The following is a 27,929-nucleotide window of genomic DNA, read 5'->3' as shown; positions in this document are numbered from 1 at the left end:
TAACCGGACCGTTATCATAAATCCCATTTTTCGGATGGGGAAAAGAAGGCACAGAGTGGCAGAGCCGGGATTACCAAACCAGGTTGATCTGGCTTTAGAGTCCATACCCTTAACTGTGATGGAGAACTTTTACCACAATTTATAGTGATAGATTTCATTTCTTTAGTGACTGTCTCCCTCAATAATCCTCAGGGTCTGGGGGAGCAAAGACTTAGCTTCAAACTTCAAGGGCTTACCAGGCACACGGTACATACTCAGTTGAATAGATGAATAATTTTTAAAAATTCGACTAATTCGAATAATTCAAAAAAAACCTCCTCACTCTGCCTGACCTTGTAGAAACCGTGTTATCTCTCCCTGCTTGACTTCCCACCCAGTGAATCAGGGGAACTGGGGTGGGAGGACCGGCGGGTAGAAAAGGAGGCAAGCGCAAATGACTAAGAACAGCGGGTCGGAACACGGAATTGGGAGTGCAGATCTTCAGCTTCCTCCGCTGGAAGATGGTACCGACTGCACCGCGTGGTGCGAACGGTTACACTACCCCCTTCTTCATTTCGGAGCGGAGTCCAAGCTTCAACACGAAGGCTCCCAGTGAAAGAGCTCGGGGAAGACCGGCGCCTGGACAGGAACTCGCGCAGCGTTCCGGAACCGCGTGGACCTCGGTTCAGCCAAGCGCGGAGTAGGGCGGGGCCACCCGGCCCGGGCGGAATCCGAGCCCAGCCTCGGCAGGCCCCGCCCCCGGGCCGGCGGAAGCGGGCTCGTCCTCACCTCCCAGACCTGGGCGTGTCCCCTCGGGCGCACGCGCGCGCACGGCATGATGGGAAGGCGCCCGCGCGGCGGCCATTTTGTCTTGTCGGCTCCTTTAGAGGAGGCTTTTCGGCCTGCTAGTGGGCCGAAGGGGTTGGCGACTGTGTCGCCGGCGTCTTCTTTGGCGGGTGCCAGGGCTGGTGGGAGCAGCCGCCCGAGAAAAGCACCATGATTTCGGCCGCGCAATTGTTGGATGAGTTAATGGGCCGGGACCGAAACCTCGCCCCGGACGAGAAGCGCAGCAACGTGCGGTGGGACCACGAGAGCGTAAGTCCCGCGGGCCTTGGGTCTGTGCCCGGGTGCCGTGGGGGAGGGGAGCGGCGCGGGCTGGGGCCCGTCCGGCCCGCGCCGCGATTTGGGGCGCGCACCGCGCCCGGGTCGAGTGTCTGGTTCTGTGGCGGGAGGGAGGAGCCCGCCCGGGTCCGGGGATGAGGGATGATTTGTTTTTGTTGTTGTTTTAGTATCGAGTAAGTCTGAGAGGGCCTTTGGCCGAATTGAAAAGCACCTTAGTAAGGCAGGGAAACGCGGGAAAGGATTTTATTACATCTAGAGGCTTTGGAGTTTTCACCTCATTGTGAGATGGGGAAAAAGGCAAATTCTTCCGTTATTTGGGTTGAGCGTCGTATTTAGACTGAAATTTCTGGCCAGGGTTAGTGGTAAAAATTGTGGCACTGTATTACCTCAAGAATGGTTCAGTTTCGACGCTTATATGAGGAAATAAAATTTCATCTACACAAAAAAACAAAAAAACATTGCGAGGTCTTAACTTGGTAGGATTTCCCGTGATGATTTACAGATGCTGTTTGATAGCAGTACGTTTTAGTAAGCCCTTTATGTAGATGGTTGTCAGGGTTTTTTTCTTTCACAAAAGACTTATTTGATAAGAGTACAGGTATCTTGATGAGCACTGAGAAACGTATAGAATTGTTGAATCATTGTACACCTGAAACTAATAAAACACTGTTGATTATACTTGAATACAAAACTCATTTGGTTCTTTTTACCTTATGAGTAAGGGTAAATACAACCCCAGTTTCACAGATGAGACTTGAGAGGCTACCCAAGGTCTCTTGGCAAGTTAAGTGGCGAAACTAAACCTAATCTTCCTAGTCTTGTTCACTTTCCACAATCCTATCAAACTGACTCTGCAGATACTAATGTATTTCAAGTGTTTTGAACATGGCAGCGTTGTTAGGTCTTAACCTGAAGAACAGATGTAGATTTTAATTTTACTTAGCTTGCAGTTATAACCAAACAACATGATAATTTAAAAGCAGTTACTAATCAAAATAGGTATAGTTGAACAAATACGCTTTCTAAAAAAGTTGTGCTTTTTTTTTTTTTTTAATGTAGGCTTTGGTCAGAGTAAAATTTCTCTTTTGCAATGCAGGAAAATAAGCAGGTGCTAGATGAGTCCTTTCTGTATCTTAACAAGTAAGTGGAAAGCTGTGTTGTGGTGTTGCTTGATTCCAAAGTAGTATGAAGGGTTATGGTAGAACTTACTGTGTGGGGTCAAATTCACGTTTGTCATTGACCTCAAGAGAGGGGAAGCTTTTTGAAAGCCTTGTCTCTCTCTCCCTTCTCTTCTCTTCTAGACATTGGGGTTTTTTCCCTGCTTGTTAAATAGGAAGTTGAGTAACTTTGTTGCTTGTTTTGACCCTCTTTCTTTCTAGGCATTTGTCCTAGTGAAGTCAGTTTTTCTTTTACTACTTAAGAATCTTTCCATCTTGCCTTGCAAAAAAACACAAAAAACAAAAAACATTGCGATTTAGTTGATGTGCAAATAGGACATTTTGGACATAATGTATTTTGGGCTACAGAGAAAATTGCTTTTGATTGCCTGCTTATCAACTGGAGCAGTCTAAAGTCTATGCCTCCTTGTTTTTGAACACGTGTTGTGAAGAAACTTTGTTTTCTGGGTGGTAGTATATTGCCACATTGCTTTTTATACCATGGGTTTATAGTTAGCAGTGGGCTCTGGGAATTGCAACTTAGGTTTTATGTCATCTCAGCTATAATCTTTCACTTACAGTGTTTCTCATTGATTTAAACTCTCGGTGCTTGTCACCGGGATCCTTTATGCCTTTAATGACAGATTGCACTTCATTCTCAATCCAGGGATTTGAAAAAGTCAATTACTGGTATTTCAGATCCATGGGGGGGGGGGGGAAGGTTCGTGTTGACCTGGAACAAAGCACATGGCCTCTTCTAAATAAGACTGAATTTACTCTGGGGTAAAATAAAGCTGTGGAAGCTCACGGCATCACTTCCGGGTTCTTTGCATATTCTTATGCTGTTGGTTGTTAGTGGTAAAATCCTGGAAAAAATGGACAGCCCCGGCATGTACTCTTAGGGTTTCAGGATCACTGCAACCTGATATTTCAAAATATTTTTACATTCCTATTCTATCTGGAAAATTTTCTTTGCTACCTTTGCACTAGATGGGAAAAGCTATTTCAGCTGGGTGGGGTCCTTTTGTTTCACAATTGAAATGGAAACCTTAATGGTAAAGGTAGTTCTTGGATGTCTGTATTTGACAGACCTGTGGAATTTGTTTAAAATGCAGATTTCTGTACTTCCCCTGAAGAAATTCTGATCTGTAGGTCTGAGGCAAAGCCCCGGAAATCTGGGTTTTCTTTAAATGGCCTCTTACAAATCGTAAAGCTTGTGAACTATAGCTTCCTGACCCACCTGATTAGTCTTGGGTTTTTAATTGTGAACTAGTAGCACTTGAAGCTCCTTTTTAAGTGAAGGAGATGTAAATTATCGACCTTTCCTTTGTAATGGTGTATGTGTAACCACTATCCCCCTTGAATCTTGGAAAGTGCTTTACTGAGGTTTTACAGCATTTCCAACTTCTTTGTAGATTGCTATCTCAATCTGAGAGAAAGTAGTTTTCATCTAAAGTCAAATTAGTTTTAATACCATTCCAAGCATTCATTCATATATCCTACCTCCTCGCTTATTAATATTTTACATTTCCTTGAGGTTAGTATTTTTTGCATTAAGCAGTTTGTTTGCTCTGTTAATTCTAAACAACTACCAGTAAAGAGGAAAGTATATGATTTGCAACAGCCTAGCATGAGCACCTTTCAGTTAGTGTGCACAAGGGGAGATTTCAGTCTTTGCTAGAGACGGCATGAATAGCTTTCTAATTATCTGAAAAGATTGTAGGGGATCTCCCCTCCCCATTGATTAATTAATTATTTAAGAGAAGGGGGAGGGGCAGAGGGGGGGAGAGAAAGTCTTAAGCAGGTTCCAGAACTTCCAGCATGGAGCACAACACAGAGCTCCATCTCAGAACCCTAAGATCATGGCCTAAGCTAAAATCAAGAGTCGGATACTTAACCGACTGAGCCACCCAGCTGCCCCTCTTTTTAAATTTTTTTGTAGGGGATTTTAAGCTTTGGTCTAGAGTTTTCATTATTTTTTGTATACTATAACAGGAACTTTATAGTTCAAATTGAGGTTTTTACATTGTAGATTCAACCCAGAAGTGAAATTATTTAACTGTTGGCCTAACTCTGATTCTAATAATATCCAAAATGGGATTTCTTTGATCATTTATCAAGTTCAGGTATGCCCCCTGTTCAGTGAAGGTTTAATAATTTATGAAGGGAATTGAACTAAATGTTCTTTTCTAAAATCTTCAGAATGTTAACAAATATTTTCATTGACACTGAAAGCTGTTTGGAAAAGAAAAGTTAAAACTCTGTCCACATTTTTACTTGTGAACTTTGGAAACAAAAATTAGTACCTATAGTGCATGATATCGAAGTATTTTTCTGGATAGTTTTAGTTCAGCGTCACCAAAATGTTCTTTCTGTCAGAAATGTAGGCATTTCCGGTCCTACTCTATAGTGTGTGCTAAATGTTGGGCTTCTCCAAATTGGCAGCAGTCTATGTGTTGTATGTGCACATAACTGCTGTTTGCTTCTTCCCAAAACATATACAGAAGTAGAGTGAATTCTCTACATAAGAGGTAATGCAACATTACCAACACATTGCCAGTATTACTGTTTCTATGTTCCCTGTCCTTTCCTTTATTTTGAAGCAATTCTGTTATTTAAGCTTTAAAGACATCATTATATATCTTTAAAATATAAGGACTTCAAGAAGGCATAACCACAATATTACCATCACATTGAAAATACTAAGGTATTTCTTTAGTATTTGTTTGATTGCTTTAGGAAAAATGTGTATCATTAGAGTTGATTTCACAAAGGGAGAAAGTTTTAGTAATAGTGCTTCATTGTTTTATGAAATATGCTTAATTTTCTCATCATTCTCTTTTTTTTAAGATTTATTTATTTATTTGGGGGGGGAGGGAGAGAGAGTCTTAATCAGACTCCGTGCTGAGCCTGTCGCGGGGCTCCATCTCACGACCCTGAGATCACCACCTGAGTGGGAGCCAAGAGTCGGCTGCTTAACAGACTATACCATCCAGGTGCCCCAATTTTCTCATCATTTCTTAGTTGTAACTTGGGGAAATTTCCTGTATTCATTTATTCAACAAAAATGTAGCACTGTAATAGTGTGGATATGGCACTTGGCCTGAGAGAACCATCAGTCTGGTGGCAGATGTAAAGGAGTAAACGTGCTTTTGTAACACAATTTGGTACGTGCCACAGCAGGACATGTATAGGGTCTAGAAAAGCACACATGAAAGGGGCATCTAATAACCTAGACTGGGGTACTTGGGAAAGGCCTCTTAAAGTGGCTCTTAAATACTGGGACCTGAAGGATTAGTAGGAATTGGCCTGAGGGAATGGGAGAGAAGACATGTTACTAGGGGCTGGAGAAAATCTTAGGCCTGAAAAATTGTGAATAGTGTTACAGCTGGAGCCCTTGTTGGTTTTTGTTGGGGAAGGGGACATGTGGATAGGTGGGCAGGAATCTGGTTTTGAATGGTTTTTATAAGCCTTGTTAAAAGTTGGGACTAGGGACGCCTGGGTGGCTCAGTCCATTAAGCACCTGCCTTTGGCTCAGGTCATGATCCCAGAGTCCTGGGATCAAATCCCAGGTCGGGCTCCTTGCTCAGCGGGAGGCCTGCTTCTCCCTCTGCCTGCCACTCCCCCTGCTTGTGCTCTCTTGCTCTCTTGCTCTCTCGCTCTCTCGCTCTCTCGCTCTCGCTCTGACAAATCTTAAAAAAAAAAAAAAAAGAAAAGTTGGGACTAAAATTACATTGGGAAACAATTGAAGGCTTCTGAGCAGATCGAATAGCAGATTGACTGTTGACAACATGATGAATTTTAAATGCCAGTATTTAGATGACTAGAAATTGAATAAATACATTCTTTTTATGATTTATTTATAAAACAGAACATGTTATCTCGTGGAACCAAAAATGTATCCAAGGTTGTTAGTAACTTAGAATACCGAAGAAACTCATAGTTGTCTGTAAAGACGTTTATATGTCCATTAATGATTTGAAGGCTTTACTATCTGTAAATAATAACTATAGCTGACCTGACTGTTGGGGTGAGAACAACTAGGAATTCAACTGACTTAGGAAAAGCAGTTTAACAAAAATAATGCAGACGGCTTTGAAAATATTTGATTAGCTCAAGAGAGAATTCTCTTAACTGTTTGATTCAAGTGGGTGTAGAAAGACAAAAATCAGTAAGGTATTCTTAATGTACTTTTGTGATCAGAAGTGGTCTAAATCGATGACCAGAATTGATTGTGCCTTGAAGGAGTGAATAGTGAATGTTAAAAAAAAAAATAGGACTGTTTTTGTTAAGGTGGAAGTCTAAGCATATTTTGAGTTAGATACTTGTTTAAGTCTCCCAGCGTGTGTGTTGTCTTTGCATTAAATATGTTCTTTCCTTTAAAGATTGATTCCATTAATATATTGGAAATTGATTTTACTATTTTATGTTTTCCCTCTTGAGTTTACCACCATTGAAATTATTATTTTTTTAACCAAAGGAGACATGCTTGCTGTAAAAAATTAAAATTTAACTTAGAAATAAACAATGAAAGTCTGTCCTTGCCTCCCCTCCCCATTGCCAAATCCCTCTAGGAAACTTAAAAATTGGTATGTTTCTGAGCCTTTTTCCTAATACCTTACAGACAGATACACATGTATAAGTAGAAGTTATAGATAGCTTAATGTAATATAACATAATGTGTAAATATATATTTAACAAGTTTTCATTTCTGTTGTGGCATCTTTCCTTGGGTACATGTAAATCTACCTTAGTTGGGGTGCCTGGCTGGCTCAGTTGGTAGAGCATGTGACTCTTGATCTTGGGTTGTGAGTTCGAGCCCCACGTTGGGTGTAGAGATTATTTTAAAATAAAAAAAATATAGAGGTGCCTGGGTAGCTCAGTCAGTTAAGCATCTGCCTTCAGCTCAGGTCATGATCCCAGGGTCCTGGAATCAAGCCCCTGCTCAGTGGGGAGTCTGCTTCTCCCTCTGCCCCTGTCCCTGCTTGTGCTCTCTCGCTTGCTGGCTCTCAAATAAAATCCTAAAAATTTTTTTTTAAATAAAAAATCTTTAAAAAAAATAAAGGGGCGTCTAGGTGGCTCAGACAGTTAAGCATCTGCCTTCTGTGTGGGTCATGATCCCAGGGTCCTGCTCCATGTCGAGCTCCCTGCTCGGCAGGGAGCCTGCTTCTCTCTCCTCCTTTGCCCCTCCCCCCCACTTGTGCCCTCACACTGTCTCAAATAAATCTTTTAAAAAATAAAAGATAATTGGGGCGCCTGGGTGGCTCAGTCATTAAGCGTCTGCCTTCGGCTCAGGTCATGATCCCAGGGTCCGGGGATCGAGCTCCGCATCGGGCTCCCTGCTCTGCGGGAAGCCTGCTTCTCCCTCTCCCACTACCCCTGCTTGTGTTCTCTGTCTCTGTCTGTCAAATAAATAAATAAAATCTTAAAAAAAAAAAGATAATCTATCTTAATTTTTTAACTTTTTGTTCTCTAGTGGGTATATAGATTATATCTAATTTTTTCCCCATTACCAGCCAAGCTGCAGCGAACATTCTAGTACACAAGGCTGGGTCACTTGTAGGATGGGTTCCTGGAAGGATAATGGCTAAGGCAGATGCACGTTTTACATTTTGACGATGCTGCCAAATTGTCTCACAGCCCTCTAATATTGTTTGGAGTGTCATTTTCGCAGCACTATATCACAGGTCAGATAATTGTTTTAATTTTTGACAATTTGACTTTGTTTAATATGATAGAAATTTGCAATTAAAATTTTTGTCAGATTTCCAAGATTGTATTTCTGCTTTGTCTTCACTGGTGGTGACTTCAATAAAGGATGCTATTGAGATTGAACTCTTCTGGTCAGTAGTGTTGCCTTAGTTTTTTTTTTTTTTTTTTAAGATTTTATTTATTTGACAGAGAGAGACACAGCAAGAGAGGGAACACAAGCAGGGGGAGTGGGAGAGGGAGAAGCAGGCTTCCCCCTGAGCAGGGAGCCCGACGCGGGGCTCGATCCCAGGACCCTGGGACCATGACCTGAGCTGAAGGCAGACGCTTAACGCCTGAGCCACCCAGGCGCCCCCTGCCTTAGTTTTATCAAGAGGATAAATCACAAGAATTCTGGCCACCCTACTGTCTTGGTACCTACCCCTCCCACCTTTGGTTGTCAGACTGTTAGTATTTTTAGTTAAAGATCCTTAGTTCCTGGGGAGGGTTAAAGAAGCAGTCTAAGTAGCTTGAGTTTAATGGGTAGAGTAACATTTTGATATGCCATTGTGTTACAGTGTATCTTAAGGAGAGTTGAAGAGTGAAAAGAACATATAGAACCAGATTAAGAAAGGGGGTTCTAATCTGGATTCTGTAAATAATTAGATACCTTTAGAGCAGGTCATGTGATTGCTCTCCCTTGTCTCACATGGGATGATTGGACTGAATTGTAAGAAGCACCTGGTTAGCCCACTGGCAGGCATGTCTTACTTGGTATACATAGTGCCTAAAACCATTTAAAAAAATAACTTGAGTAGTATTGTAAAAATCAGACAAATTTGCCCCTCTCTCCCAATGTAACAAACATATAATTTAAGTGTTAAAATCTCACTGTGGGGGCGCCTGGGTGGCTCAGTCATTAAGCGTATGCCTTCTACCTTCGGCTCAGGTCATGCTCCCAGGGTCCTGGGATTGAGCCCCATATCCAGCTCCCTGCTTGGCGGGAAGCCTGCTTCTCCCCCTCCAACTCCCCCTGCTTGTGTTCCCTGTCTCGCTGTGTCTCTATCTGTCAAATAAAGAAATAAAATCTTAAAAAAATAAAATAAAATCTCACTGTGAAATATTGTCTCCTTTTTTTATATGCGGAAACCAAGGCAGAGGTAAAGTCTAGTTCACAGTGGGTGTCAGCCAAGATTAAAATTCTGTACTGTGTTGTCTCTCCAAGCATACCTGTTTACACTAGCCCATTTCATACTGTTAGGTCTTTTTCACATGTTTTCCTTATGCCTAGAATGTCTTGCAGGCTTTCTACTTCTGAATTTAAGAACCAGTTCAAGCTTCATCACCTGTGATGACCTGACATTCCTGACTAAAATCACTTCTGTATCTAGTGTTGCATGTATATTCTAGTACACTCTATTTTTTGATTGTCTTCTATTAGACTGTGATCTTGAGGAGCGGGTCTTACTCATTCTTGGATTTCCTGCGCTGTTTTAGCACAGTGTTAAGTGATTGTTGAAGTGCAATTTTCTACCTTTTAAAATTAAAATCACTTAAAATTAAATGCCACTTTATTTTTTAAGGTTCTTTTAAAAACTCAAGTAATCTGTACCCAGTGTGGGGCTCAAATTCACCACCCCAAGGTCAAGAAAGAGTTGCAGACTCCACTGACTGAGCCAGCCAGGTGCCCCTAAGTGCCACTCTGTTTTTATTTATTGATTTATTTAAAATATTTTTTATTTGAGAGAGAGAACGGGCAGGGGAGCGGGCAGAGGGAGAGGGAGAAGCAGGCTCCCTGCTGAGTAGGGGGCCTGACGCGGGGCTCCATCCCAGGACCCTGAGATCATGAGCTGAGCCTAAGGCAGATGTTTAACAGAGTGAGCCACCCAGGCACCCCCTAAGTGCCACTTTATATTAAAATCTCTTGCAGTACATAGTAGATTTGAGAGTGTGTTCATTTTATTTTTAATTGAAAATACTGTTTTGAAATTGTATTTTATTTAAAAACTGACATAGTACATTTAAAGTTTTGACCACTTAGAATCTGTTTGTGTATTTTTTTTTTTTAACATGGGACTTGAACTCATGGTTCTGAGATGTGGAGTCCCATGCTCCACCAACTGAGTCAGCCAGGTGCCCCAAGAATCTGCTGTTCTTTAGAAAGTCTAATTTATATGAATAAGGCTTAGGTTTTAGAGTAAAACTACACAGCTGTGGAAAACACAAGTATTTTAGTTTTAAAAAACAACAAATATCAGACAGTTTATGACAAACCTTGAAGCTAGTAGTAATCACCAGTTTTACAGAAAGCCACACGATATATGGTAAAGCCCAAACTCAGATTTGGGTCAGATTGATTTCAGTGAAAAATATTATTAAAACTAAGATTCAATAAGTACTATATTGATATTTCATTACCAAAAAGAATTATATGATTTTCTTCCTAGAGAAAGTTTGTATTGGCTTATGTTTTAGAGTCAGGAGAGGGACCATGGAGATGTTTATTCCTTTTGTTCTTTTAAAGTTTTTTTTTTTTTTTTTTTTAAGTAACCTCTACAGCCAATGTGGGACTCAAACTCACAACCGAGATCAGGAGTCACATGTTCTACTGACAGAGCCAGCCAGGCACCCCTGTTTTGTTTTAATGATGAGCCTATTTTGAGGATCATAGAGATTGACCCAGTATAAACAAAGGAACAGTAGTCTTATGGGGTATTTTTTGTTTTATTTTTTTAAGGTTTTATTTATTTATTTGACAGAGAGAGACACAGCGAGAGAGGGAACACAAGCAGGGGGAGTGGGAGAGGGAGAAGCAGGCTCCCTGCGAAGCAGGGAGCCTGATGCGGGGCTCCGTCGCTCCATCCCAGGACTCTGGGATCATGACCTGAGCTATAGGCAGACGCTTAACGACTGAGCCACCCAGGCACCCCAGTCTTATGTTTTATTAGTTAAGATGATAAATAGAAATTGTATTAAAAAGAATAAAATCAAAGTAAGATGCACAGTAGTAAAGTTTCATACTATGAGCGCTACGTACTAAATTTAGTTTTAAATTATATAACTGTACAATTTTTAGATGTAAATGCTGCCAATAACTATTACTAAGCTATTATATGTAATTATTACAGTTATTGGAAATTTGTTAAATTTTGAGCCCTGGGAGCCAGGGTTAATGGTCTGAAAGATAAATGGCATACTCTTTGTCTCTCTCCTCCTTCCCTCAAATAAAAGATTCCTAATTATTTTTAATTGAGTGTTGGCATTGGTATTTTATTGTGATACACTTACTGTGGATGCCAAGTGTAACAAATCAGACTTTTTGATAATTAGAAAAGTATATAGCATTTTAAAATATCACATGAGCACTGAAAATTTGGAAATAATTTGAAAAAACACTAACTGTGAGCATATAGGAGTTTTCTTAATAATTTATTTGTAAGAAGAGTGTTTAAATTGCAAAGAATAATTTTAAAAATCCAGTATTTAGAAGTACTTCTAAAGAAAATGATACAAAGATACTCTATAACAGGTTAATATTGATATAAAACTAAATTTTTAAATATAATTTTTGAATCTTAATTGTTCTTTATGACCTTAATTCTTCTGGACAATGTTTATGGAACTATATTACTTCAAGTGTGAAACAGTTGATCTTTGGGGTACTTGGCTGGCTCAGTCGGTAAGAGCATGTGACTCTTGATCTAAGGGTTGTGAGTTTGAGCTCCTCAATGGGTGTAGAGATTATTTGTAATCTTTACTCCCAATGTGGGGCTCAGATTCACAGCCTCAAGATTAAGGGTTGCATGCTCTACCAAGCCATCCAGGTGCCCCGTAGGTACTGCTTTTTAAAAGTTGAGGGATGCCTGGGTGGCTTAGTCGGTTAAGTGTCTGCTTTCGGCTCAGGTCATGATCCCAGGGTCCTGGGATCAACCCAAGAGTCCCGCCAGCCCTTGCTCAGCGGGGAGCCTGCTTCTCCCTCTGCCTGCTCTGCCTGCTTGTGCTCTCTCACTGATTCCCCTACTTGTGCTCTCTCTCACTGTCTCTGACAAATAAATAAAATCTTTTTTTTTTAAAGATTTTATTTATTTATTTGAGAGAGAGCACATGAGAGGGGGGAGGGGCAGAGGGAGAAGCAGACTCCCTGCCGAGCAGGGAGCCCGATGCGGGACTCAATCCTGGGACTCCAGGATCATGACATGAGCCGAAGGCAGTCGCTTAACCAACTGAGCCACCCAGGCGCCCAATAAATAAAATCTTAAAAGAAAAAACTTTTAAGGAAGAAAATAACTGCAGATTTAACATCCAGTCCTAAGTATGAGAGTTCAATCTTAAATTTAACATGTTTTCTTCTCATATGTCTTAGTTTTACATTGATTATACAATAACAGGGAAGTAAGAAAGATACTTTGGAATATTGCTTAACAGGTTTTGGTTTGCAGTGTATAGAGTAAGTATCAGCTAGAGCAGTCTTGAAATATATCTGAAGGAGTTACAGAAGTACTGATGGAGAGAATTAAAAGTTTGTTTCGTATTAATAGTCTTTGTTCATACCATAGGAGCCCATCAGCAGTTGCTCAGTAAAGTGCTGGTATATGTGAAAATATCCAGTACATTTAGAGTTAAAGGATTTCTTAAAGGAAGCTACCAATCCAGATTGCTTTAAATGAATGTTATTTGTAATTTAGACAGTGATTCCCAAATCCTAATCTGTAAATTGGTTCTGGTCTTTTTAACAAAGTTAGAATGATAATAACAGTTTTAAGTTTTTTGTTTTTATTTTAATAAAATTAAAATTTGTTCTTCTAGAAATCTTTCCCATATTGTTGCTATGTGGGGAGAGCGGTGATTAAAAGTAGGTAGTAGGAAGTACTGGTAATTCTCTCCTGCACATTTTTTACTGAAATCTGGGAGTTGGAAAGTCACTACTGTAATTAATATGGGTTTAACAAATAAAATTGTTCTCATTTGGTTGAAAGATGAAGGTTAAGAAATGAGAAAATAGTAATTTGGCACTCTTTTCCAGTATAGTTTTAAAGCTGAACAACTTTTAAAAGTACCTCTGTTTTTCTTCACTAGGTTTGTAAATATTATCTCTGTGGTTTTTGTCCTGCGGAATTGTTCACAAACACTCGTTCTGATCTTGGTAAGTGAATTTTCTGTGTAGCTTTTGTCAAATTATGATTTAAAATAAAAACTGGTACTTTATAAATTCCAAAAAGTTTTCTCTTAAAGTTTGTTGATAAGATAATTTCTTTCCTGGCTTAGATTTTTGAACATATTAATAAATGCCAGTCTAGTTAAACATGGTGGCTTAAGTGAACATACATGCCTATTTCCACTCCCTCCCAAAACCCTCCACTAAAATGAAAATTTAAAAACAAAAAAAGGTATAAACAGAAGAGACGATAACAATTATAGATACCAACAAATTTTTGGAAGATGACAAGTGGATGGAAGAGTAGCAGCAAACTCAACAGAGCAGAGAAACCTGTACCCTAAAAGCCTGCAGGATACTAAAAAGAAGTTTTGATCAGCAGAACCCTGGACAGGCTCAGCATTTGGAGGCGTCAGGTACCATAGAAGGCAGAGTTGAGTCATGGGGCTGAAAATGAAGGATTAGTCTAGTTAAGGGTCTCTCAACCGTGACATTTGATATTTTGAGCTGGATAATTTTGTTTTAGGGGGGCTGTCCTGTGCATTGTAGGATGTTTAGTAGCGTTCTTGGCCTCTACCCACTGGATGCCAGTAGCACCCCTCAACTGTGACAACCAGAAATGTCTCCAACTAAAAAGGCATTGCCACATGTCCCTGGAGGGACTCTTAAAACCTGTGTATCTGGTGATTCTCCGTCTCCCACCCCTGCATCCCAGGAGACAGTAGGGGGTTCTTTTCTGGAGAAATTGGACCTACGAGACTGTAGTTCCATCTGAACCACAGAATGCAAAAAAAAAATCGAGTGACTTTTCTTCTCCCAAGGATGGTACATAATTAGTATCATTCTAGAAACATAAAAGAGAAGTTAATTATTTAAGCACGATGCTTGCCCTAGAGCCTTAGAAGCACATTAGGGCTGGACGAATCTAGATACTGGGATTCCAGACACAGCATAGGGCAGTAATGAGTAAAAATGAGACTTATTAAGAGAGTTAAGTCTATATTCTTAATAGTGGGGTTTTCCCATTCCCTTCCTCTGCCCTGTTCCTAGAAGGATACAGCCAGATGTTTTTCCCCAGGCAGAAGAGAAGAGGATTCTTTAGAGAAAGTGAACAGTTCCAGAGAAGTGATCTACAGGTACTGACCCTTGGGGAATCTCCTAAAAGAATTTTGCTGCCTGATTTTCCTGTGGTAAAGCCCATTCGTTGACAAACCCTGCCTGTGCATACCAACTTCCAGTTAGATTTTGGAAGTGTTTTGCCAGCCAAGGAATACCAGTTAGACACGTGAAGAAAACCTTCAACATGCTAGATTAACCAAAACCAGCAGGGCGGGGGGCGGGGGGGAGTTTAGTGGAATTAGAGATAATGGTGAAAGCAGAAGAAAAGATATTTTGTTGTTGTTGTTTTAAGTAGTAAGCTTTTATACCCAGTGGGGGGACTCTCAACCTTGAGATCAGGAGTTGCATGTTCTATCGACTGAATCATCCAGGTGCCCTAAAATACTAAAAGTCTTAACTAAATTTAGTATCCTCGGAGAAATAAGAGAGGATATCAGGAATAGGATACTATATAAAAAGGGAACTTTTGAAAAACCAAAAAAGAGCTCTTGGAAATTAGGACTGAAAAAATCTGAAATAAAATCAGTGTTAAGGTTTGAGAATAAAATCAAGGAAATTTGCTGGAATGTTGGGTGATCGGACAGAAAAGATTAATAAAATTTGAAAAAATGATATCATTCTAGAGAAAGCAGAAGGGAGGAAATTAAAGATTTTGCAATACTGAAGGGCGGTAGTCTATAGATTGAATGCGTCCTTCAAATGCTCAGCACACTGGATGAGAAAAGATCCATTCAGAGGCACACCACTGAAATTTCAGAATGGTGGGAGTGGGGCAGGGGCACACAGGATTATGAATCAGAATGGCCTCAGATTTGTCAGTAACAACACCAGAAGCTTGAAGACTTTGGAGAAACACCCTCAGGATTCTGAGTGAAAAAATATTTTTCCTAGGTTAGCTATATAGCCAAACTTCAAAGTATGAGAGTGAAAAAAGACATTTTCAGACATGCAAGATCTCAACAAATTTATCTCCACGATTCTTTTCTCTGGAAACTCCAACACATGGGTATAAAACCAAGGAGAAAAACAAGAGATCCAGTAAACTGCATTCAATCCAGACCAGAAAAGGAACCTCTCAGGATGACAACTCTTATTAGTGAGCTTAGAAAATAAGCAGCCCAGATTGAAGCAGAACAGAAGGCTCAGGGGCAAAACTGAAGCTGATTATCTGATAGATTTGGAATCTTGAGAGAATTTCTGTAGCTGACTTAAAGTGTTTGAGAAGAGTTCAGAAATACAGAAATCTAAACAAATGAATTCCAACAGAAATGTGAAGTATATCCTAAGTCGTCATAATGCCCCTTTTGTTTGGCTCAGCAGGTAACAGTACTTGCATAGTCAAAATATAAAGTGTTTATTTAACTTAAAATTCTTTTGATCTAAAATTTTGATGTCTAAGATAACTAAGAAAAAGCAGAATAGCTTAGAAATATGGAAATAAATTCCAGAAGGCATAGGTGACATGGTTGAAATCGGTTGCCTTCTGGAGGTAGGAAGGAGTAGGACTTGAGCATTCTTACACTATTTGGCTTCATTTGCAGATCCCCCAAATTAGTAAAAGATGAGTGGTAGACCAGTGGTTCACCTTCATCACGGTTTTCTTGGGTGGCACTGGGTACAATTTCTGTTTTCCTCCAACTCCCTCTTCTTTTTTTGTCTCTTTTCTTACCATATAGTTGCTCTCCATTATACTGATCTTGAAGATTAAGGAGAACAATTTTCATGTGTTTACTTGGGCACATTACTTTGTAATTCATTAGGCTCAATTTTGGTGTGTACAGACTATTCTGTGATAAAATGGGTTTTGTTTTCCTTTTTTTAAACTATTTTTAGTTTTGGCGAGAGAAAAGGTGGTTAGCGTCATTAATAATTTATACATTCATATTTCTCATCTTTTTTTTTTTTCCAGGTCCATGTGAAAAAATTCATGATGAAAACCTTCGAAAACAGTAAGTTACCTTTATCAGTCATTTCCTCCTGCTCGGTCATTCTTTGGTTTAAAGGGGACAAAGATTGAAGAAGTAATTAGAATTAGTATAAAATGAATGTCTTGTTGGGGTTCTATTCATTAGGTGGGATGGTAGAAAGTCATAGCTTCAAAAATGATACAATCAGCCACCGTATGAGTGTGTATTATGTGCGTAAATACTATTGAATCCTAAGCTTTTTTTCTATATCATTTGTTTTTTAACAGTCCTGATTTTATAAATGAGACTTGTCCTGGGGCCAGGGTCACAGATCCAGTATTGTGATAGAGCTGGTGTTAAAAGCACCTGGCTTTGCCCTATTGTAAAGTCCATGCTCTTGGGCGCCTGGTTGACTCTCTTAACCAAACATAATGTTAAGTACTTGTCTTCCCTTTACCAGGATGAGAGACTAGAAATTGACTTCTTTTTTTTTTTTTTTTTTTTAATTTTTTTAAATTTATTTATTCATGAAAGTCAGAGAGAGAGAGGCAGAGGCAGAGGGAGAGAAGCAGGCTCCCCGCCTAGCAGGGAGCCCGATGCGGGACTCGATCCCAGGACCCTGGGATCATGACCTGAGCCGAAGGCAGACGCTTAACCATCTGAGCCACCCAGGTGCCCCGAAATTGACTTCTTACATACCCAGTTTACTCTTCAGAGTAAATGCAACAATCTATAAGATTAGTTAAGATAGACTATGTGAGTTGTAATGGATAAAGATTTGGAAAGTGATGCTTATTAATTTTTATTCTTAACCAGGTATGAAAAGAGTTCTCGTTTTATGAAGGTTGGCTATGAGAGAGATTTTCTGCGATACCTACAGAGCTTACTTGCAGAAGTAGAACGTAGAATTAGACGAGGCCATGCTCGTTTGGCATTATCTCAAAACCAGCAGTCCTCTGGGGTGAGTATGAAATTAATTTGTAGTCTTTGTAAAGTGTGTCCTTGTTCTCTGGAGACCCAGAGACCTCCCTAGTATTGAAATTTGTGGTCAAGTTCATTGTGTTCTTTTAGAATGACATAAACTTAAAAGGCATTCATTTTTTTCAGTCTTCATTAGTAATACTCATTTTGCTACTCATTAAGATTTTTTTCCTAGTTATCAGTAACTGACAAAATATGTAATTAGGTAGCAAGAATTGAAGGTAATTGAGTTACTATCCTTCTAACTCAACATTTTAACTATTAAATACAAATGTATGATATGTGAGTGCTTGAATATTTGTTTTTTACTTACTGATAACACATTTTATTATCTCTTCAATAGGCAGCTGGCCCAACAGGCAAAAATGAAGAAAAAATTCAGGTTCTAACAGATAAAATTGATGTACTCCTACAGCAGGTAAGAATTGTGTACATTAATAACGAAATATTTGGAATAGACACTTAACCAAAGAAGATAAAAGGGTGGCAAATACATATATGTAAAGGTGCTCAAAGTCATTAATCATTAGGGAAACACAAATTAAAACCACAATGAGGTATTTATTATACATCTGTCAGAATGGCTAAAATTAAAAAGACCATACCAAGTATTAATGAAGATGTGGGAAAACTGGAACTATCCTACACTGCTGGTGGGATGTAAAATTATAACCACTTCGGAAAATCGTAGGTTTCTTAAAAAGTTAAGGATCCACCATGAGTCATTCCAGTCCTAGATATTGATCGAAGAGAAACAAAAGCATATGTTTACAGAGTTGTATTACCAATATTCATAGCAGCTTTGTTCGTAATTGGCAAAAATCCCTAAACTGGAACTAGTTCAGATGTCTCTCAGTAGGTGAACGGATAAATGCTGTGATGTATCCATGCAGTAGAGTACTGCTCGGTAATAAAACAAATCAGCTGCATTTAACACTGTGGGTGAATCTTAAGATAATTAGGCTGAGTGAAAGAAGCCAGATTAAAAAAAGAAATAAGTACATAAGTCCATTAATATACAATTCTAGAAAATGTAAACTGATCTATAGTGACAGCAGATCAGTGGTTGTTCGGGGAGGAGGTACTACAAAGGAAATTTGGGGTGATGGATGTGTTCGTTATCTAGGTGAAGGTGTTAGTTTCATGGTTGTCAAGACTTTCAGATTGTGCACCTTAAAAATATGCAATGAAATATACTTTATTAATGCTGTAAAAAAATCAAAAGGGTAAATTTAACCCAAAGAGGCTTCAATAAATGAAACCAAACAAAAGACCCAAAACAACCATGAAATGATAATGAAGCTTAGGGAAGAACAGAAGAATACTTGGATAGTTTGGTTAGAAAGGAGTCTTGACTGCTGTTGTGTTTTTTTTTTTTTTTTTTAAATCCCCCTTAGATTGAAGAATTAGGATCTGAAGGAAAAGTAGAAGAAGCCCAGGGGATGATGAAATTAGTTGAACAGTTAAAAGAAGAGAGAGAATTGCTTAGGTCCACAACCTCGGTGAGTAGCAACCTCATTTTGACTTATCCAGGCTGTTCACTGTGAATTACTAGGATCTGTTCCTATTTGAGAATCTTAATAAACAGTTTCCTAATGTCCTAAATCAAGAGTCTGCAAACTGTATCTTAAAGGGTACACAGTAAATACTTAAGGTTTGTAGGCCACAAGGTCCCTGGCAGCTACCAAGCTCTGTCTTTATATTATGAAAGCAGCTTTGGATAATGCATAAACAAATGGATGTGGCTGTGTTCCAATAAAACTTTATTTACAAAAAACAAGCTTCTGGCTGCTGCATGTCAGCCCATGCCTTAGATCATGACTATTCATTGGGGCCTGGGTTTTACTTACCTTTTTTTTTTTTTTTAAAGATTTACTTACTATTTTTTTTTTTTAATTTTATTTATTTATTTGAGACGGGGAGGGAGCAGAGGGAGAGGGAGAAGCAGACTCCTGTTGAGCAGGGAGCTCAATGTGGGACTCAATTCCAGGACCCTGGGATCATGACCTGAGCCGAAGGCAGACGCTTAACTGAGCCACCCAGGTGCCCATAGATTTATTTATTTTTAGAAAGAGAACATGTGTGCAAGTGGGGAAAGAGGGAGAGAAACAGACTCCCCAGTGAGTGGGTAGCCCGATGTAGGGCTTAATCCTATGACCCTGAGATCATCTAAATCAAAAGTTGGACATGACTGACTGAGCCACCCAGGCACCCCCTCAACTTTCTTGTTATGATAAAGTACCCCATATATACTTACCTTAGCTCAAAATTGGTATACTCTTTACTTTTTTGTATTAATTGGAGAATGTGATATACATGTTTTGGATATTGATGGTAGAATATAATTGGCCATTGGTTCCCAAATACTGAATAAGATATGTACAGATTATGCTCCATAAGGTAGTTCCCTAAGCATTTTAGGGTTAAAAAATTTTTTTTTTAAGTATGCTCTATGCCCATTGTAGGCTTGAACTCACAACCCGAGATCAAGAGTCACATGCTCTACTGACTTTGCTAGCCAGGCACCTCTTGAAAAATATTTTTAATATGGAGGCCCCACCTTTAGCCTGTTGAAACTAAGAAATGAATTCAGACTAGAATATGTAGCTTTCTGAAGGTAGTTAACATTTTTCAAGGTAATGTGGACAATTCATTGGTTATAGTTGAGTGATGGGGTCTCATCACTTCCTTGTGATACGGGAAGTTGGTTGCTGTTGCCTTGCTTCCCTACTTTAAAAGTTGACCAGTTGCTGTTCAATATTAGGGCTTTGGAGAAATTTACAAAATTCGAAAACTATCCTAGATTGTTAAGTACTTTTTTTGGATTTTGTTTCTTCTCTCTTCCTCAAATATTCTTACAATAACTGATTTATCATTTCAGACAATTGAAAGTTTTGCTGCCCAAGAAAAACAAATGGAAGTTTGTGAAGTGTGTGGAGCCTTTTTGATAGTAGGAGATGCCCAGTCCCGGGTAGATGACCATTTGATGGGAAAGCAGCACATGGGCTATGCCAAAATTAAAGCTACTGTAGAAGAGTTAAAAGTAAGCTTCTTTCAAGCATGTACTTTAGCCACAGCTAATACTCTATTTTAGTATGGCTAAAAATTGATCACATTTAGCTTCTTGTTGATAGTTTGTGTGTGTTATTTGAAACTATAATAATCCCTATAAAATTTTTTTATTCATCAATTATCAAAGGGCTTTATTTTCTTCGCTCTTCTGTGCCAGGAATTTGGGAGAAAGACTATCCCTGAGGACTTAGTCAAGAAACAGTACCTTGCATGCAGACATGGTGTTGGAATTTCTACATTTTTCTTTTAGGGCATCAAATTCCATATGTTGATCTACACATGCTTTATATTAGGTTTGTTTGATAGTGTCTTTAAGGGTACAGTTCTATAAAAATCAAACTTGATTTCTTTTAGGAAAAGTTAAGAAAAAGAACCGAAGAACCTGATCGTGATGAGCGTTTAAAAAAGGAGAAGCAAGAACGGGAAGAAAGAGAAAAAGAACGGGAGAGAGAAAGAGAAGAAAGAGAAAGGAAAAGACGGAGAGAAGAGGAAGAAAGAGAGAAAGAAAGGGCTAGAGACAGAGAAAGAAGAAAGAGAAGTCGTTCACGAAGTCGGCATTCAAGCCGAACCTCAGACCGAAGATGCAGCAGGTCTCGGGACCACAAAAGATCACGAAGTAGAGAAAGGAGGCGAAGCAGGTATATAGCATGAGAGAGCATGCAGTATGCAGTAGCAATTGCTAGTGTTATTTCCTTGGTCCTTGGGAAGCTCTTAAGTATCATCAAGCACTAGGATGGATTATGAGAGTGGAATCAGTGAGCCAGTCCATCTTAAAGGCAGCTTCTTTGCTATTTCCCACCAGTCTAAGGAGGTTTGAGGCACTCTTTCTAGGAAGTCCATGTTACCAGATGGTCTCTTTAAGTGTATCTCTTCTCATTGATTCTAAGAAGACATTTAAATTATAAGTTATTTTGGTAAAATTACCTACTTTTGCTTTGGATGACATCACACGGAACATAAGAATGTGTTTCATAACTAATTCTTTAAAAATACAAAAAAATGATAACAGTTTTCCTGTTTTAGAGTTTGGATTGAAGAGGAGTCTTTTTTTTAATATTTTTTTTATTTTGGTAGAGACACAGTGAGAGAGGGAACACAAGCAGGGGGAGTGGGAGAGAGAGAAGCAGGCTTCCTGCTGAGCAGGGAGCCCGATGTGGGGCTCGATCCCAGAACCCTGGGATCAGGACCTGAGCCGAAGGCAGACGCCTAATGACTGAGCCACCCAGGTGCCCCGAAGAGGAGTCTTAAAGAGCATAATGATAGGGGCACCTGGTTGGCTCAGTCTGTTAAGTGTCCGAATCTTGATTTCAGCTCAGGTCATGATCTCAGGGTCATGAGATCGAACCCCGCATTTGGTTCTTTGCTGGGCATGGAGCCTGCTTAAACCCCCACCCCCACCCCCCATCCCGTGTGTGCTTGCTCATCCTTTCTCTCTCTCTCAAAAAAAAGTCATGTTGATGACTCTCTTAGCACTATTTGAAAAATGAAGTTAGATTTTCAATAATTTCCAGTTCTTAAGATTTCTACTGTAGATATGTATTAGTGGATTCTACTTATTTGCCTTTTGTATCTTGTTAATTGTTGAACAGTGTATAATTCTTGCAAGTTTTTTTCTCATTGTAATGTCAGCTGAAGTTGCATTCCTTTTGTTTTCAATTGTGAAGAAGTAGAGATCGACGAAGAAGCAGAAGCCATGATAGATCAGAAAGAAAGCATAGATCTCGTAGTCGGGATCGAAGAAGATCAAAAAGCCGGGATCGAAAGTCCTATAAGCACAGGAGCAAAAGTCGGGACAGAGAACAAGATAGAAAATCCAAGGAGAAAGGTTAGTTTATGTGAGAATTTAATTCATTAATAGGAGACTATTTTCACACTCTTTTCTGCCCACTCACATTTCTTTGGACATAGGCAGAGTCCCATTTCAATCTCTATTCTTATTTACTTACTGCGAATACCATTCAGTAGGAGACCAGCAGTATTTTCCCCTTTCTTCCTCTGATTTGTGAGAATGACAGTTGACCTGGTGTTTTCTTAGAACATGTTAAAACCACATCCTTCAGTTATTCACCTAAAGGTTTATCGTCTCGATTCTTCCAAGTATTGCATTACTTTTCAGGGTTATTAGAATTAGTAGAATTTATTAGCTTGTTTATTGGCAAAACTTTTTTTTATCTGCTGCGTGTACCATAGTATGTCTTGCAGAGTAAGTGTGCTGTGTTGCATTGGTCCTCGTGTGCAGCCTTCATTTACTGTGTAATTAACGTCCAAGTTTGTGGAAGTTGAATACCTTACCTATGTCTTAACCATGTTTTCTATTGAAACAACATGCTCTTTCCTTTGTACTTTTCCCGTTGGTTTTTGGTGGCATTCCAGTGGCTGGAATGCACTATTACTGCACTGTTAATGGACTTTTTCATTTTGTCTTTGGCATGTTTTCACCTGGATGTTCTCATCTTTTAGCTTAGTCTTTACTGAAAGATAATTCTTTTAAATCATCAGGGTCTCCTTTCTGTATTTTCTTTAGTTTCTTCAGGCATCTTTCATTTTGTATTGACTGGGCCATTCTGCTTTGCATGGTTTTTAGGAATGAGAGCAAGGGCCAATTTCTAATTTTCTTGGCTCTACTTGTTACATCTGTTCTGCCTGTCTGTGTCCATGTTTGATTACCCAACATATGTGCTGCTGTGTTTGAGTTTATTAAACTGGACTTTTATATGACACTCATTTCTTATTTTCTTTTTTGGAACTGTTTTGTGGTGTTTGTTTTTTGTGGGTTTTTTGGGGGCCAGACACGGGTTTTGTTAGACTGATTTAGAGAACTAGCACCGCAAACAATGGACATACTTTCTGGTCTTAGGCTTTCATTTTTCCTCAAATAGGTGTACCTTGTCTTTTAAAAAAATACTTAGATATATTGGGTTTTTTCCTACAACATGGAGCAAATGTTAAAAAGTAGGAAACAAGGACAATTTTTTAAATTTACTGTCACGAGCTTTAAGTTCAGAAATTACTTCTGTGATTCAACCGGCAGTTGTTACGAAGGATTGTTGCCTGATTTTACATTAGTTTTAAAATTTCACCCAACCTTTTTTGCAAGACTTTTTGTGTAGTGTCTCTTTTGGGGGACAAGTCCAATCTCAAGAGCCAGATAATGGATGTCAGAGATCAAATTAGTCACTTCTCTTTGAGAATTAAAGCTCTTTGCTGTATCATACTTTGTGTCACTTAAAATAGTTGGATTGGTTCTTAGGACAAAAGCTAGCTAGCCTTCATAGCTTTCTGGGTAGAGCAAAAAGATGTCCTGAATTGTTTAGCTATAAAAAATCCTAATTGTGATAATGACATCATAGAATTTTTTTTTTTTTTAAGATTTTATTTATTTAAGAGAGTGAGAATGAGAGACAGAGAGCATGAGAGGGAGGAGGGTCAGAGGGAGAAGCAGACTCCCTGCCGAGCAGGGAGCCCGATGCGGGACTCGATCCTGGGACTCCAGGATCATGACCTGAGCCGAAGGCAGTCGTTTAACCAACTGAGCCACCCAGGCACCCGACATCATAGAATTTAATAAAACTTTTGCTTAAGTAAATAAGCTGCATTGTGTTTGGATTATGGACAAACAGGATTTTCCTGGTGAGGGATGGAGGAAGGAGAGAAGATTTGATTCGGAGAAAGCTCTGCATCAGGTCCACCTTGAAAGATTGGGAATGCATTACAGATTTGTTTTAAACTTGGGGATCTCTTCTAGAAGTGATACGATTTACTGGCTTTTGAAAATGCCATGTAGCCATTCAGGCACTCCTAGGTAATAGATGACTGAAGGCCTGAACTCTGAGCAGGAATAGCATTTAATGGCACGAGTTAAGCGGAGTTCACTACTCCACGTGCTGCAGTGGAAACACTTCAGTTCCACAATGGAAACTGGTTTCTTCCACAGACCTATAGTTCTTAACACCAACCGATTTAGGGTTCTCTCTTCGTCAAGAGAGTTTCCTTTTTTAATCCGTAGCCCTGAAATCCACCACATTTTGTGGATGTCCTTAGGACTCTTAAGATCTACCATATCTACATAGGGCAGAAGATAAGATTATTGGACTGACTACTAGTCCTCTACGGGGCAACAAGACGACTCTCCTTCATTGAAGCTACCTGTGCACCGGAGAAGCCCATAAGGCACAAAGGGAGGACTTTCCCACAAGGTCAGTTAGAGCACACTGTACTGGCACAGTTCTCGTAAGTCGACGGACAGACATGGAGCAGGTCCTGCAGTCAGCTACTCGGACGTTGCTTCGTGTGCATTTTGCAAGTCTTACGGACTGAATATGCTCACGTACGATTGATCTGCAGTTGTCCCATTCTTTGAGTGCCCCTGCCACCGCCGTATTTTGTTTTCATTACCATCCCTCTCCCAGTTACTTGCTGTTGTGTCTTAACAACTTTGTCCAGAATCTGTAGAGGGTTGTGCTTCTCTTAAAACGTCTGTCTTATGAACTACTCTGCTAGACCAGCTATTCTTAACATAGTTTTACGGGGAAAAATAATTTTTCCACAAAGCTTGTAGTTTGCATTAACATTTTCTGTAGAAATCTTTTGTTAGGCAATACTTGGAATTAAAAAAGCTGGAATATACTTGACCCATGTACCACTTTCTGCCCCTAGTCTGAGGTTTACCATTCCAAGGAAAACAGTAGGAGAAAAAGTTTAGATTTACTTTTTCCATTCTTAATTCGCAGTTGAGTTGAATTTTAATTTTCTCGTTTTGGAAAAACAACTCTGAGATGGCATATATATTACTTTTCTTAGCAAAGCACCAAAGTTCAGTACTTGGATTGAGATCTGAGATCTGCTTTCATTGGGCTTGTTCCTCTTAGGTATTCAAATATGTACACATGTAAGTAATCTTTCGCATTAAAAAGAACCTGTAGTTGGAGAAACCTGCCTATTAAGTGTTCAGCTTTTTTCACCCTTTGCAGTTACTGTTTTTACTTTTTACCTTCATAATTTACTTCACGTGAACGCAGTTTTTGTGTACTATCTTCGTAGCTTTCCCATTGTTTTTGGATGTTCCTTACCCCAAATGAAACTTACTTAAATCTTAGATCCTGCGGTGATTTGGAGTGGCCCGTACTTAGTAGCTTCTCACCAGTTGGAGAGAATATGCCTACTGTTTCCACCTTTTGCTTTCTCGTAATTCTTTGTACGGTCCTCTCCCTCCTTCATAAATTATAAATTTTATCCCTCTAATAGATTCATCAAACTGTGTTATTTGCGGTCTGTGGGAAATAATTGTCTTTTCATCTCTCAATTGTTTCACTTTTCAAAATGTCATGTATGTATTGTATTTTACTTTAAAATCCACGATCAATGTCTTCTTTTATGGCAGAAAAGAGGGGATCTGATGATAAAAAAAGTAGTGTGAAGTCCAGTAGTCGAGAAAAACAGAGTGAAGACACAAACACTGAATCAAAGGAAAGTGATACTAAGAATGAGGTCAATGGGACCAGTGAAGACATTAAATCTGAAGGTGACACTCAGTCCAATTAAAACTGATCTGATAAGACCTCAGATCAGACAGAGGTAAGTGTATTGTTTCTCACTTTGATTAGGGCTTTTTGTTACTGTTTGACAGTGCAGCGTAAGTATGCACAGATGAAGATGGAGCTAAGCCGAGTAAGAAGACATACAAAAGCATCTTCTGAAGGAAAAGACAGTGTAGTCCTGCAAAACATTTTGAGGTACATTGTTTTGTCTCAGCTCTTTTGTAGCAGACTCGTGCCCCCATTAGTGTGCCTCTTTGGAAATTATTGCCCACGTTTGTAATATAGTCGCCATTGAAAGTTAATTATCCTTTTTTTAGGGATTTTGCTGTCATTTCTTTTTTTTTTCTTTTTTTTAATAAAAAGGTTGAACTGTTTTTTTTTTTTCTTTTTGGTATTAAGTCCATCTTGTGTTGGTACATTGGCAGAGACATATGCTTTAAAAACTTAAATATTTCTGAGGCACATGTTGGACTACTTTGTTTTAATTAAACTGCTAGTATTTATTTGTCAAGGATGTTTCTAGTTTTTTGCTTTATTGCCTTGCATTCTAATGCAGTTTGTTCTGTAACTCGAGAGCCAGTAGCATTGGATTGATGGAAGTGTAGGGTTTATGAATTATTGCAGCTGACTACCATACCTCACACAGCGTTGGTGTTGTGAGCGGCCCATGAAAAGCCAAATTAAAAATCAAGGATTCAGTCAAACTAAGCAGGTACTCATGCCAGGTACTCCTTTCTCTACCCACATCCATGTTTGAATGCTATTGCCTGTGATCTTTACGCTTAACTGTTGTGTATCTTTTTTGTTCTTTACAAGAAGCACAGAGGGGTTTTTTGTGTATTGCGTGAAAACTTACAAATCAAATGTTAACAGAATGGAATTTTTTTTCAACTGTATGTAGGGATGCAGTGGTGCCCAGAATTAGATATCTTTAAAGAATTTTAAATACAATAAACACTTCATATTATTCGCCTTGTTACATTCAATGCAATTCTCAAGTCTTTAAGAGGTATGTGTTTAATATTTCCTACGGTGTAGGAGCATTTGCAGTCAGCCATAGGTGCGTAGGCATAGTCCCTGGCTGATAATGTTTAAAGCAGCAGTGAGTAGCAAGGACAGACACCTTCAGTCTCTGAAACACAAAGAACTGATGAATCGGATAGAATGAATTTGGGTTTTTAAAGAACTATTAAAAGTTAGGTTTTATAAGAGTTCTTAAAACCTATAAACTGTTCATTCTTTGGGCTAGTGGCTTGGGATAAAATAAATAAATGAAAGGGACTACCAATTAGTTGGTTTGTCAATGTCTTTCTTCTAGGACAGCAATCTAGTGTTCCGTGTGTGAGCCATTCACACATAGGCAAGCATACACAGGCACAAGGCTTTAAGTCCACACTGATGCCTTGAGAATTAAGAAGAATACAAACATTCCATATACATATATTAATTAGCAGTTAGTGACTGGGCCAACACTTAGTCATAAAAATTTGCCTTTTACATGTTGTCTAATTATCATTTTTCCCCAAATTTTGCATTGTAGGACTACTGTTCGAAGATTTTTGGAAGAAAACTGAAAAACGGCATAAAGTGAAGATCGACATTAAAATGAGGTGAAAGAAAACTATAGTGGCATAGAAAAAGTATAAAGCTCAGTTAGTTGTTTTTTGTTTTTGTTTTTGTTTTTTTTTATTAAAAATTAATTCAGGACTGATGTGACCATACCAGATTTCAGAACATGTGTTGATAGTATATATATATGCCACTGAAAACTTAGGTCCTGTATCATATTTTTTTTCTTTTAAGACTTTTTAAGAAATATTACCTAAACATGTGGCTTGCTCAGTGTTTAATTGCAAGTTTTCATTCTTGGACTTTGAAAACAGGATTAAACGTTAGTATTTGTGTGAATCAGACTAAGTGGGATTCCATTTTTACAACTCTGCTATACCTAGCCTTTGGATTTAGAAGTGAAAATAAAGTATCTCTGACTTTCTGTTACAAATTTGATTGTCTCTGTCATTGAAAAGTTTTAGTATTAATCTTTTTCTAATAAAGTTATTGACTCTGAACTAGTCCCTTGTTTTAAATATGAGGTGCACTGTTACTAGAGGTGTTGGTGTACAGTTTTATCTGATTGTTCTGTTTAAGACTAATTTTTATAGAATTTTCGCAGTTTAAATGTTTTAAATAACGGTGCTTCAATTTTGGGTGG

General features: G+C 39.0%; 1 protein-coding gene across 4 annotated transcripts; it reads left to right on the top strand.

The window, feature by feature from the left end:
* Positions 1-823: 823 nt before the first annotated feature.
* LUC7L3 (LUC7 like 3 pre-mRNA splicing factor) lies at positions 824-27,786 on the top strand. 4 transcript variants are annotated; one of them, XM_044921411.1, is made up of 11 exons: positions 824-1,074; positions 13,023-13,089; positions 16,130-16,169; positions 16,944-17,088; positions 17,452-17,526; positions 18,506-18,610; positions 19,990-20,151; positions 20,535-20,818; positions 21,845-22,005; positions 25,561-25,701; positions 25,807-27,786. In XM_044921411.1, exons 1-11 carry the CDS (start codon positions 976-978, stop codon positions 25,995-25,997), a joined length of 1,470 nt encoding a protein of 489 aa, XP_044777346.1. In that variant the 5' UTR covers positions 824-975; the 3' UTR covers positions 25,998-27,786. The 4 variants fall into 4 exon arrangements, 3 of the variants coding, with proteins under 3 accessions (XP_044777346.1, XP_021559647.1, XP_044777347.1); XM_021703972.1 differs by having other exon boundaries at positions 25,561-25,754; positions 27,258-27,786; XR_006541285.1 differs by having other exon boundaries at positions 25,561-25,912; positions 27,258-27,786.
* The last annotated feature ends 143 nt before the right edge of the window (positions 27,787-27,929 follow it).

Source organism: Neomonachus schauinslandi, chromosome 15, assembly GCF_002201575.2.
Source record: "Neomonachus schauinslandi chromosome 15, ASM220157v2, whole genome shotgun sequence".
NCBI lineage: Eukaryota > Metazoa > Chordata > Mammalia > Carnivora > Phocidae > Neomonachus > Neomonachus schauinslandi.
The sequence above is the reverse complement of the archived record's forward strand: the minus strand, read 5'-3'. Positions and strand labels throughout refer to the sequence as shown.